At 35.4% G+C, this 13,861-nt stretch overlaps 1 protein-coding gene across 1 annotated transcript; it reads right to left on the bottom strand.

Annotated features, from left to right (window-relative positions):
- Positions 1-4,600: 4,600 nt before the first annotated feature.
- LOC117339660 lies at positions 4,601-9,436 on the bottom strand. The gene is given in 3 exon segments (XM_033901373.1): positions 4,601-5,477; positions 5,479-6,341; positions 9,179-9,436. Coding segments are annotated over 3 exon segments (1,590 nt in total). The 5' UTR covers positions 9,225-9,436; the 3' UTR covers positions 4,601-4,796.
- Between the last annotated feature and the right edge of the window lie 4,425 nt (positions 9,437-13,861).

Genomic DNA, 13,861 nt, shown 5'->3' on the forward strand with positions numbered 1-13,861 from the left:
CTACAGCCAGGTTATTGTTTTTATTAGATCCAATATTTTTTTATCGACAGCGATGCATTCCTTATATCAACAAAATTATCCCAAAAAAGTCCTATTGTCTGCCAAATGTCATAAATGTTAGTTAACTCACCCAGAATACACATTAATAATAGCTAGACTGATTTAATTCGGGTAGATGCTTGAGTCAAAAAAATAAGTGTCATGAGTATGATTATCATAAGAATAAAATAAAATCTTAAACATTAGACATTACATCATTGAGTCATCAAATACCGTATTTGAAATGCATTTTATATATGATTTTAAATTTTACATTAATTCACAGGTAGCAACCTTGATTCTGAAACCTATATACATATATAACTTTATAAAAAAAAAAACCTTTTAGTGAAGTGGATGTTTTAAAAATAATATTACAGAAATTTTCCCGAACCCATGCACTTGTGTATAATTTCAGTGGTGTTTTATCATGTAATTGTATATTCTTTCTGAAAAGTACTACTGGCAAAAGCCATCAATGTTTAAATTAATACAGTTATTAAGTGTCAATACTACCAAAGAATTATGTAACCTGGGTAAATTCATATTCGAAGCAAATAAGATTCGATCTTTACATATGTAACCCGTTCTCCACAATGTATTGCATTGCTGTTTCATTGTCATTTTCATGTATTGTGTATTTGTATTATGTACTTATGGGCCACAATTAAGGCCTACGGTCAATAAAGAAATTGAAAATTGAAATTGAGTTAATTACAATTTCTATGGTGTATTGTCAATTCTCAGTTTTTTCCTGGCAGTTTTTATGTTTGATTTGTTCATGGCACTTGTATGTTTCTGTAGAGCTTGATATGAAATCTGTTGGCAATTAACAACTGTTGTGATTGGTCAGTTGAACCATTTACTTTGAAGATTGTGAGGTTATCTAAGAGATTCAACAATAATAGCTTGGATCTAATTTGTACTTTTCACTCATTAGTCAATATGCTTGGGTAGTGAGGGGCGATAACTCTGGTGGAACACGAAAGATGGATAAAAATAAATTCCTTTCCTTTAACATTAATACCTTGCACTTAATTTCCTCACTTTCACTTACTAATAATACCACTGTCACACATGCACTTCATTCACTCGTGCAACATTTAAATCCTCAATTGTGTTTAAAAATTAACACTGGCACGAGGAAATTGAAAAGTTTGGGGTTACCAGTGTGATTGTTCTCACAGTTTTCTGGAATATGACACTTTAATTGATTATGAGACATCAATTGACATCTATCCAAGCATATGTTCAGGGTCTCCTGTGTGTTATTCAGTGAGGTAGTCACCCACTACTACAAGGAGACCCAGCCTCAAAATGATCCTGCATGACTGAACCATATGTGTGGTGATGAAACTAGCAAACAAACCAACCTAAGTTCAACTTAGGAACAGTACATGTATTCTAATGGATGAAAGTGACATGCCATTTAATTTATCAAGCAAAGTTTTTAATTGAATAAGACATCAGCTGACCAGAGATTTATTACTTGTACATGTATATACAAGTGTAATTTATTCTTTTTTTTTTCATTTTCATGTACAAGATATATCAACACAACTGTTGTCAAATTATAATGTATCATCTCACTCTCAAATGTACAACAAACAATCTCATCATCATCATCATCATCATGTGAATGTACTATCCTGATATATACTGTTATGTTAGATACCTGATTGTTACATCCTCACCCTCATCATCAGCCTCTTTAACACTGTTTTTCATTACAAGCTGAATATTGACATAAAAACAACATGTCATTGCATATAATATTCATCAAAATACCCATCAGAATTTTTTTTTTTTACCATGCATATATGGCATACATATATTGAACTTCCAATCCAATCACATATGAACTAATGAATTGCCTATTTTATATCAAAATGGTATTCCTAATTTATTAATTATGATAAATATTTCACTTTATTGTCAAGATGGACAGGAAAGTGTGAAAGAGAGAAGAAGTTAGGAAAGATAGTGGAAAAAAAGACAAAAAAATACTAGTATGTTTGGCTTTGTCAAGGGCTGGGAGTAAGTACAAAAGGGTGCTTCTTGTGAAGTGTAAAAATGATATCAATAATAGTTGTAATAGTAATAGTTCAATCATACTTGGCAATTCAAACCAAATACCCAACTTATGAATTAACTACTGTAATTTTTTTTACCATTTACTCCATTGTACTTCAAACTTTTCCTTAACAGTCACTCCTACCAGAAGCAATAGATTGTTGAATTTTATGATAAATGTCCTTTTTTGTGTTGATTAAAGAGTTTATAGGTATTGAGTTGTGAGAACACCTCATTCGGTATAGATACTGCTCAATAATAATGATAATTTCATTATCAATCCTATTTATAGGTGAATAATTAACAGAAATCTTTAAGTACAGTAAGTGTAGTTTGGAACAATCTTCTAATTCAATTTAATTTTAATTAAAAAGTAAACAAGACTAGAATTCAACTTCTTCAGAATATATTTCGCTTGGATTGTGGAGTGAAATAAAAAGGTGATTGAACTGCGATATCATCAGTGATTTAATTACATATGATATCTGTCAACAACAGTTAATGACCTTCTGCTCCAGGTTTTAATGAATTATTTAAGTTTATTTTTTTAACAAAATTCAGTCTTGGTTCAGCTGACCAGAGATAATTATCACTGTGTCAACAGTCAATGTCACTGTTAAAATGTCAAGTCACTTTTAGCTGGTGTTTTTTTTACACTGGTACACATTTTGTTTTAGCTTTAGCATGAAGCAACAAAAGTTGACTTGTCAATGTTCAGGTTTTCATAAAGGGCTATTCCAAGCTTTCCTTCACCGACCTAGGAGGCAATTTTCCATCACATCAATATTTTTTCTGGTATGTACAGTGTATATGGATGTAATCATATAGAAAAATCAAATCCGTGAACTTTAAACAAAAAGAAACACAACAAGATAAGAAAAAACACATTTCTGGAGACATATATGTGGAGACATGCATGATAGAAGAAAAGTTGGAGAACCGGATAATGATTTTACCATTAGTAAACTTTATCCTCTATCATAATATATTAATAGAATCATACCAAATTGATATGCTTCAGGGTTAACTATGTATTTTTATACCTCATAAACATATTTTATTTCACCATTCTTTAACGGGTTTTGTATTATTTGAAATAATGTTCTAATAGGAATTTTATTTGCTTTTTGGAAAAAAAAAACTCCATGTTAACCACTTTCCTATAGAAAACATCCTGGTTCATTTGCCTTTGTGGATGACACATGGTTGTGTTCTGTATAATGCTGATGAAAATAATATAATAGTATATACATATATATATAATATTTGCAAAGATTTGTTAATATTGAAAAAAAATAGACTTTATCAAAGTGCAGGTATGATCATTATACCCTGTATATAATGTATGAGTGCATAATCCAGCTGTGGGAGAACAGTACAGATATTCTGGGTCTGGTGTAATATAAATCAGACTATAATCCAGCTGTGGGAGAACAGTACAGATATTCTGGGTCTGGTATAATATAAATCAGACTATAATCCAGCTGTGGAGGAACAGTACAGATATTCTGGGTCTGGTGTAATATGAATCAGACTAGACATATATCTGCTGCCACTTCTATTTTTATGATTTTCAAGTTAGAGAAAGGAGAACACATCTTTCATGAAAACTTATCTCGGCCGTGTTTACAAGTTTTCTGTATTTTACTTTTGTCTAGATTTCATATTATAATTTATATGCATTTATAACATAAACATTCCTGCATACATGTAATTCAGATATTGTAGAAGTCTTTTTATGCTAGTGATAATTTGGATGTATATCAATAAGAAATACAATTGTACTTGAAATATCATAATCATAACATTCAGGTATGCTAATTCCTCCACATTATGAGTCTTAAATTTCAGTGTTTTTACATATAAATATATCTACAAAAATATCATATTTGAAGGTGATCATGATGTTCTGCAAATCTTGCAATTGATAAAAATGTGGCTGTCATAATGAGATGGCAGGAATGATGATGTTTATAGATATCTTGGCATATACAAATGTATACATTGTATTGTATATTGATGTACATATATATTATATCAGACCTGTCATGACAAATATATATATATATATCTTAAAAGATAAAAGAATCCAGGGTGAGATCTGTCGAAATCATTTAAGAAAATTAGAGAACTAATATGTATTGAGTAACAGAAATACCCTACTTGACACTCGAACCAACGTTGACAAAACATAACATTACCATTTGAGACTGTTAGACAAATATTTACTTGGAGGTAAATCAGCGACTTCCTAATGATCGAAATATGAGAAATATAACGACATACTACAATCGTGATGAGGAAAACTTTTGACATCCCATTAACTACCGTTTTGCACATCATGTCGATTTATGATGATCGCTGAATCTCGCCGTTTAATGAAACATGGGCGCCGCCATTTTTTGTGTCATGTGATCGAAAGTAGTCCAAAATGGTTACTACTTTGGTCCGAGTCTAGTTTCGGAGAAAATGACGAGGGGTTCCGATTGAGTACCTTCCATCAAAGGTTAGATGACCGCAGCGAATTGGCCGAGGTGTTCCAAATGCGGGTGATTCCGGTAGTCTTCGCGATGTAGTTACGAAAACAGCAGAGGTGTAGCGAGTGCAGACACAAAGGATATTACAGTATTATCGAGTTACCTCCCCTATCAACAGATACCTGTTGACGTCCACAACACCAGTGATCAGTCTCCGGGAACACTTCTGTATGTTTCTCTAGCAGATTCTCGTGTCGAAATATCAGTTGCTTCCCTTTCTGATGTCATTTCCGGTAAGGTGATTGTTAATACTTGTTCCGGACGACTCGGTACTTCCGCTATGTTTGATGTCTGTGCTTTCTCCTTTTCCACGATTTTGATTTCTGTCTGTGAAGTTTTATTTTCAGTTTGTGTATCTTCTTCAGCTTGTTTTGTTGGATTTTGCTTAACAAAATGCTCCTCGGCAAATGCTTCCTGAACCGGGAATTGTATTCCTAATTGTGCCAGCAGCGATATTTGCATTTCAATACGACACATCCCGCACTTACAGTTCTTTTCAAAATTGGCCGCGGTGATTCCTTGAGCGCCTGGGACAAGCATCTGAAATCCGGGCGTGCGCAGATAAAACTTCCTGTCATGCAGTTTTGACTGACTTGTCAGTTTAAGGTACGCACTTTGATCATCCATGACGTCATAATGCGATGACGCATGTCGACGATCACGACGAGGATTCTCGTCTAAATAAATTTTCCTCACGCGCGGTGACAGTTCTCTAGTGCTCGAAGTGTTTCTCCAAGATTTCGGACTCTTAGTGTATCTTGACAAATCATCCATAGAAATTTGATCCTCGTCATCACTAGAATAATAATCCAGTATATGGCCAACCTTTCTGATTGTATGTGAGTCTTTCGCGCTGAATCAGACGGTCTTCGCTTGTTGACGTCCGACCATGTGTTTTCATTGTGTTTGCAAGATAACGCGGCTTGTTGAGATATTCGCGCCGAATACTAGCCAGAAACCCACCCTTTTCTGATGACCCGACACCATTAATTTTCATCAGATCAGTTCCGTTCTGACGAGTTTTTCGGAAGAAAACTACTTTACCATTGTCTATATATAGAGTTCCTTCGTCTGTTTCCCGCACAATAAACTTCCTCGGAGGAATTTCTCTCTGTGAAAACCCCGACGCCCCTGAAGAAGACCGATCATCATCAAGACCAATCACGTCAGGAGACAAATCTATCTTCGTTGAGAATTCCCCTGTACTTTCCGTCTTTAAACTTTCGGAAGTGTCTCTATTTTGTTGCTGTGAAATCGATCCCGCTCTAGAACTACAGTATACTTCGGCACTCCTCGGACTGTTTAGCGGAGCTGTTTTAGCTCTCTGTCGAGACGGACGCGTAGTTGGGGACGGGTTTGCAGCCAATTTGATCCTCGCAGAATTGACTCTCTTTTGAGTCTTTACATGATCGATATAGCTCGATTTTCGTCCTGGAAATAGCGGTCGACGCATATTAGGAACGTTGGTGGTTCGGGTCTCTCCTTGGCGAGGACTTCCGGCAATATAAGCCCTCGGTGACGGTCGCGCATTCGTGTCGCCCTGTGATCTTGGAGACGTCATAGGTCTTGGCGTTCTGGGCGTGCGCGGTCGGTCGTCTATGAGAACTTCCGGTTCCTCCGACTCCAGCGGACTGCGTGTCGTCAGCTGATATCTCGGGGGCATCTTCTGCCATAGCGACCAGGTAGTCATGTCTGGAAATACAAAAAAAAGTGGCAATATCAGTAAAAAAAACAACAACAAAAAAAACAAACAAAACAAAACAAAAAAAACCAACAAACAAACAAAACAAAAACAAAAACAAAAAACAACTCCCAATCAGTATGGGTCAAGAGAAACCAAAAGTCAATATCTACTGCACTGATAATACATTATACGCATCGTTTTATTATAAAAGCACTATTTCATTTGCAACGTAAGAGCTAGTACATGTATATGTGAATCAAATATACATGCATATATGTAAATGTATGTATGGGAAGGACATGTGATTATGATGGTAAATCTGAAGCGACTTTCATTATACACGTTGGTTAGGCTGGAAAGATACTAATGAATGAAATTTCATCATTCTCCAATATAGCACGTCCCCTCGGAGCAAAACAAACATTCATTTTTAATGATTAATCCGCGAGAGTATGTTTTTGTTTCGACATGTATATGTTTTTGTTTCGACAAATCGGCGGTTGTGGAGTTCTACTTTGAGATACATATCCCATAATGCTTAAATAAATGAGTTTGACAGACAAACTATATATAATTCGAAATTTGTGATGCTGTGACAAGCGGTATATAGGTATGAAGATATCGGCCAAATTCGGTATCTATCGATGTTAAACTTCTCATAAAAGAAATTTTGTCACGCACACATCTGGACAAAAACTTGCTGTCCGTCAAATAATGAGAATATAGCTACCAGATTCATCGTATAATTGATCACATTACTATATAAATACGTTACATACTCTGCCGACAATTCTACAAAGACAAATATTTGATGTTTTCCCTCTATTTGGTGGCTTTAGTCCTTCAATAACGACAGTGATATCCCAATATTTGTTCAGTTCCTTATATAAAATGTAACTGATATTTTCCTCGGTGTGATTTACGCTAGAAATGACAATCGATATACATGTTGATCAAATATATCTTTCATTTATAGAGAACAAAACACTTTTGTGGTACATCCTTCAACACATAAACACTCTTCATGCGTTTACTATGAAAGGGGAAAAGCAAACATTTCGTTAGATCGAATTGGACAACTCCGATTTGGTGACGAGCATCATATGCCGAATAAGTATATTAATATAATTCAGATATATGTACATACTTGATGGACATCAACCCAGTCAGTGGATGTACGACATTCACGTGAAAAAAATATTTACAGTATGTCCAGTTTCCAGGGAAACAAATCTCGGAAACAACTCTCGGAAACAACTCTCGGAAACAACTCTGAAGGTTGAATAAAGAATTTAAAAAATACTTTACCACACTTCAGTTTTACTCTCAGTATCGTTTTTTCCCCGCCCATCCAAAAATTTCATAATATGCGTTTAAAAGTGTTATATTTTTTTATGTCTAAAGCAGTTCAATTTCGGTTTCAATGTCCCCGAAGAAGGGGAGACCACGGTGGCGGAGTTCGGATTAGGACTACCGCTGTTTCCAAACATATTTCCGGACAGTGCGGATACACATATCCATTTGAATGTTAGGTATACGACATGAATTGTTTACACTGTCGTAAAATAATAGGAATGTGCGTCCTCTATGTCAATATTGTCCCATTTACAAGGTCCCGACAACCCCCACCCCCTACCGTGACTGACCGTGTGTATATTAATCCTGGATCTCAGTACAAAGGGACATCGACACAAAATTACGAACATGTTTGACACAGAGAATATTTACAAAATTATCACTGATAATATTTTATACAAAAGCAACTAACAGTTATGTTGATACTTTTTGAAGCAATGAGAATTAAAAACAAGAAATATCTTTAAAAAAGATAAACGGCATAGTTTTAATGTTGGAGTTGATAATATAAAACTGTTGGTGAAATAAATGAACGAACTAATGTGTTTCAGCACAGATAACAAAATTAAATCAGTTTGAATCAATTTTGGTGATAATATGACTGCATTTGAATCAGGAATATGATTTTATTAATGAGTTATTTGAAGAGATGCATCAACTTATTCAGCTTGCAATCTTAACTTTGTTTCGTTTTTAACTGCATATCTGCATTTTGCATTTACCGCTACATTGACCAATCACATACTTCATCTTGACCAGTAATGCCACCTGTTGCGTCATAGCCGGGTCCCAAGAATATTATACGGCTATGCCCAAAAGAAAAGTATTTTCAAAACACCGAAACAAAACGAAAGACAACATGATTACAAGAAACCGGTTGTAAGCGGTAATCGACATTTCAGATATAGCATTGCGTTGGTTAAAGGCAGAATGCATTTTTTAAATACCGTATTCTGTAGACAAACACTACAAATGGTAGACAGCATCCTTTTTGTTTATTGCAACATAAACGTACGATTTACATAAAGGATATAATCTATTTTTGTTTGTATTTACGATCTTCGACAGCTGTAATTATTTAGGACAAAATGTGCTTTATAAAGCAGCATGACAATGGTTTTGATGCGTAATACATACCATATATACTATTGTGTCAATTTCACAAGGACTATACGCCGTGCACAATACATGTATGAATACGTACACATGAGGAAATTGCCCCGTCTACTCCGCAAACGATATACTCGACACTCAATAGTGTTTACTTGAAACTACAATACGTATATGGTGGATAGAATAGTAATATAATTAGTTCGTTCTAGATAATTAACGTAAAAAGTAATTTCCCACGGAGTTGCACTATTCCCAGCATCATCAACATTATCGCCGCTGGCGATATCAATAAATGAACAGAAAACAGCTATTGTAACGGTCACTATACATGGCTAACCCTTAATTACAGGTGTACGCACAGGTGAGGTTTACCTACCTTTCTCACGGTTAGTAGCTGGCATGTGTACGTTGTACAGATGCATGTTGTTTACGATCCTATTATAACCACTATTCTCTAACGGTGATGATTTGTTTATGCCGTGTTACCTGAGCACAGGTAGATATATATATTATCCAGTATACATGTATCTACTTGACAGGTATCAAGACTAGCAGCTCAGCCGCCGTAGCATTTGTCCACCCAGGCACACCGGTGACAGTTCCTCGGGTAACAGATTCCCGGGAGTGACTGACTGAAAGCATCACAGCATACCCTAATAAACATCACTCTGTGGGATCGGTACCGCAGATAAACTTCTTGGAACGAGCAGACGGGAACATACACCCCTATGGGGCCGCGATAGCTCAGTCGGTTAGAGTGCCGACCACGTAACCTCAGGTGAAGATCCGAGGTGCTTGGTTCGACACCCGTGTCGGTTTGTGTTTCACGGGAAGGTAAGAAACAGACCGGTCTGTGTATGTTATGTCCTTGAGCGAGACGCTTTACCCTAATTGCTCTGAATATTATGCGATGGGTCTCTCGTATGTTGAGGTAGTCACGAACTACTACAAGGAGACCTCGCTTTCAAATTAACCCTGGCTGTTCACAGTTTGATAAATCCAGCAAACAAACAAACAAACACCTCATTGCTCTGAGTGGTATGCGTAGGCCTCCTGTATATTGTTCAGTGAGGTAGTCACGAACTACTACAAGGAGACTTCGCCTCAAAATAACACTGGCTGTTCACAGGGCGATAAATCCAACAGACAAACAAATAAACAAACACCTCACAATTTTTTATCAACATCTGTGATTAAAAGTTTCACAATATGCAAAATCTGCTAAAAAGTCCTTAGATATTTCGGACAACGTTTGTGATAAAAATGTTTACATTTCGGGGAACTGTTTAAGACATTTCGGACAAACTTTGTGATTATCTTTATAAAAAAACATTTAGGTAATACGAAGCAATTTTTAGTGAAGGTTGAGATATACATCGGATATATCTATACATTAAATAGTTTAGCGGTTGTAAAATTAGATTTACGAGTTCGATAAGGGATGATCATTCCGGGTTTGCGACTAAAAACCAGACATCTAAGTGAAAACGTATTTCAGCTAGTAAATACCATCATATAAGGCGAATAATTGAGCTGTTAGGACGAACGCCGACACTGGCCAAGTCTTCGTTTTGACAGGTGCAAATTTTGATATTACATTATATGTATATGTATCACAATTAAACATTGGCTATATAACTTAACGATCTCCGCAAAGCTATGTGTATTCGAACATGTAAAAAATATATACATGTAAATGCGAAAAAGGGGGAGAATGGGATGTCATCTTTCTAACAATCTAATTAAACCTAGATGTTCATTATCCACTCGTCTTATCTTAATTAATTGGCCTTCTAAGTGACTACATACTTTATTGTGTACATTACACATCCATAGGACGCAAAGATGGGTTTGGCGAAATCGGAACCCTTGGATTTTAAAGAAGTGCCTTTAAAATAAATCAGACTTTCTAGTTGTTCCCAGTCATTGCTAATAAGGTGGGAGAGAAGGTGGAATATTTCGATACATGTAATAGACTATGATATATATACAGAATATTAATATGTTTTGGTTGAATACGTTGTGAACTAGGTGATGTGGACGGGTTAGTCTGTTGTCAATGTAAGGAGAATGGTTGTGATATTACAGTGTGATGTGAACTGGTAAGTCTGTTGTCAATGTAAGGAGAATGGTTGTGATATTCTGTTGTCATTATAACGAGACTAGTTGTGATATTACAGCGTGATGTGAACTGGTAAGTCTGTTGTCAATGTAAGGAGAATGGTTGTGATATTCTGTTGTCATTATAACGAGACTAGTTGTGATATTACAGTGTGATGTGAACTGGTAAGACTGTTGTCATTGTAAGGAGAATGGTTGTGATATTCTGTTGTCATTATAACGAGTATGATTGTGATATTCATGTGTCGGCTGGTTGTCGTTTAACGTATGTGTGTCTTTGTCTTATAAGAGACTAGTTGTGATATTTTCGTCGTTAAACGTGTGGTCGTGACTTGTTATACGAGTATGGTATTGTAATTTGGTCGATAACGAGTATGTTTGTGATATTCTGTCGTCGTTATAACGAGTATGATTGTGATATTCTGTTGTCGTTATAACGAGTATGATTGTGATATTCTGTTGTCGTTATAACGAGAATGGTTGTGACATTCTGTCGTCGTTAACGATAGTTTGTGAGCTTCTCTCGGCGTATAACTAGTATGTTGTGATTTCTGTCGTCGTATAACGAGATGTTGTGACATTCTGAGTCGTGATAGATATGATTGTGCGTGACTCTGTGTCGTTATACGAGATATGTTGGACATTCGTGTTATAACGAGTATGATTGTGATATTCTGTCGTCGTTATAACGAGTATGTTTGTGATATTCTGTTGTCGTTATAACGAGTATGTTTGTGATATTCTGTTGTCGTTATAACGAGTATGTTTGTGATATTCTGTTGTCGTTATAACGAGTATGTTTGTGATATTCTGTTGTCGTTATAACGAGAATGTTTGTGATATTCTGTTGTCGTTATAACGAGTATGATTGTGAATTCTGTTGTCGTTAAACATGGTTGTGATTGTTTCGTTATAACAAGTTGTGAAAACTGATGGTGAAATAAATTAACTAACTAATGCTTTACAGCACGGATAGCAAAATTATATCAGTTTGAATCAATTTTGGTGATTATAAGACTGCATTTGAATCAGGAATATCATTTTTTTAAAGTGTCATTTGAAAAGATGCATCCACTTATTGAGCTTGCATTCAATCTTAACATTGTTTCGTTTTTAACTGCACATCTGCATTTTGCATTTACCGCTACATTGACCAATCACATACTTCATCTTGACCAGTAACGCCACCTGTCGCGTCATATCCGGGGCCAAAAGAATATTATACGGCTATGCCGGAAAAAAAAAGAAAGAAAGAAATCAAAAGACATTTAGACCAGACGTTCCAGGAAGAAGCGTCCTCGCTTTACCGGGCCATTATCCGGACACTTTCTTCTATAGTCCAGGTAAAGCCGCGTTCTCCAAATGAGTGATACATTTGAAGGTTTCGGCTGTATGGGATACCAAACAGTGTTTTAAAACCCCCAATACATGTTCAGTTTGTCAAAGATAAAAGTAATTTTGTTATTTAAAGTGAAGCCTTTAAAGAAGACGTTGTTAATATGTCGGCCATGACAGGGTTCACATCACGTATATTTATTTATTTGGCACTATCATTCTTGTAGTAAACGTTTGACAGCCGAAGGTTAAAGCTTAGTCACCTTTACGTGATATTGATCACAATATTTTTAATTAGATATGAATTTCCTGCATAGAAAATATATTCACAACATTTTCATTCACATTAAATTTCAGAAATCGGCCATCTTGCATTTTACTGTCCGTAAAAATGAATGTTAAAATAGATTTAAACAGTTTTTAAGGATTTTGAATTTTGAAATTAAGCTAACAATGCCATTTATTTTCTATGTAACACTTCATAAGGTAGAACAAGAAAGTCTCCTTATTCTCCATTTAAACACATGCATTCTTCATAAGGTCGATAAACCAAATGGTTTTCTGTTTTATAGACAGCTGTTCAGCTGATGGAGAGTGGTAAAAATTACCTGGTCAGCTTAATCTCGTTATTCAAAACAGTTTATCAGCAACAAACTTATTGAACATTTCTTAATCAATAATTTTTTGGAAAATATTTTGTCTAAATATTTCTGTTTCGTTTTTCGTGTGTTAGAGATATAGTTGTTAAGTTTGTAAATTTAAGATAAATTTAAACGTAAAATTTGAGATGACGTTTGCAATACTTTGGGACCGAGTCGGTCGCGCAGGACAATTGATGTAGCGAAAGACGAATGCCGTTAAACATGTAACAAGCAGGTAAACTAGTCTATAAAATTTGAAATATACATAATGTATACATTATTTCCTAAAATACAGATCGATCTTTATATCTAAGGGTCAGTTTCGAGCTAGGCTAGCTATATAAACCACAAAGGCTCTATTGTGACTTTCTAAAATTACGAAATTCAATTTAGATGTTAACACGCTCCGACATTCCTTTTCGCGTGGTACAAAACCATATTGTTCTTAAAAATACCAAATAAAGCCCTTTATGCAGTTTTTTTATTTTATAAAACTCTATCGGTAGAGATTTCATTAACTACATGCAGCGAATCATCACGCCCATCATACCCGTATTGTTTCTTATCTTCTCGTCTGCGAAAAGACATTTAAGTTTCGTGAGCTTTGCATTTAAGCAGAAATACATACTTCCTAACGGCAATGATTCTGTCACTGATGGATATCTAGAATGCTACCGCTATAGACTGTTATATTTGTCCATGTTAAATTGAATGAACTTAATCAATTCAATGTGACATGGACACGAGTTTAAGATTCTGTTTATCACATAGAGTATCTCATATTTTCGTCTGCTATGTTGTGTACAATGGTTAATACCCGATGATCAACAATACTCTTTTGTGATTGGTCAAAAACACTGAAGATTCGGGGAAATCCCTGTTACTATTTTTAGTCGTGTTTATCAGTTCGCGATGTTAACCTCTCGTGGTAACCTAAGCTTGGTAATAGCCGGAGCATGGAC

The sequence above is a fragment of the Pecten maximus genome, chromosome 12, assembly GCF_902652985.1.
Source record: "Pecten maximus chromosome 12, xPecMax1.1, whole genome shotgun sequence".
NCBI classification, from domain to species: domain Eukaryota; kingdom Metazoa; phylum Mollusca; class Bivalvia; order Pectinida; family Pectinidae; genus Pecten; species Pecten maximus.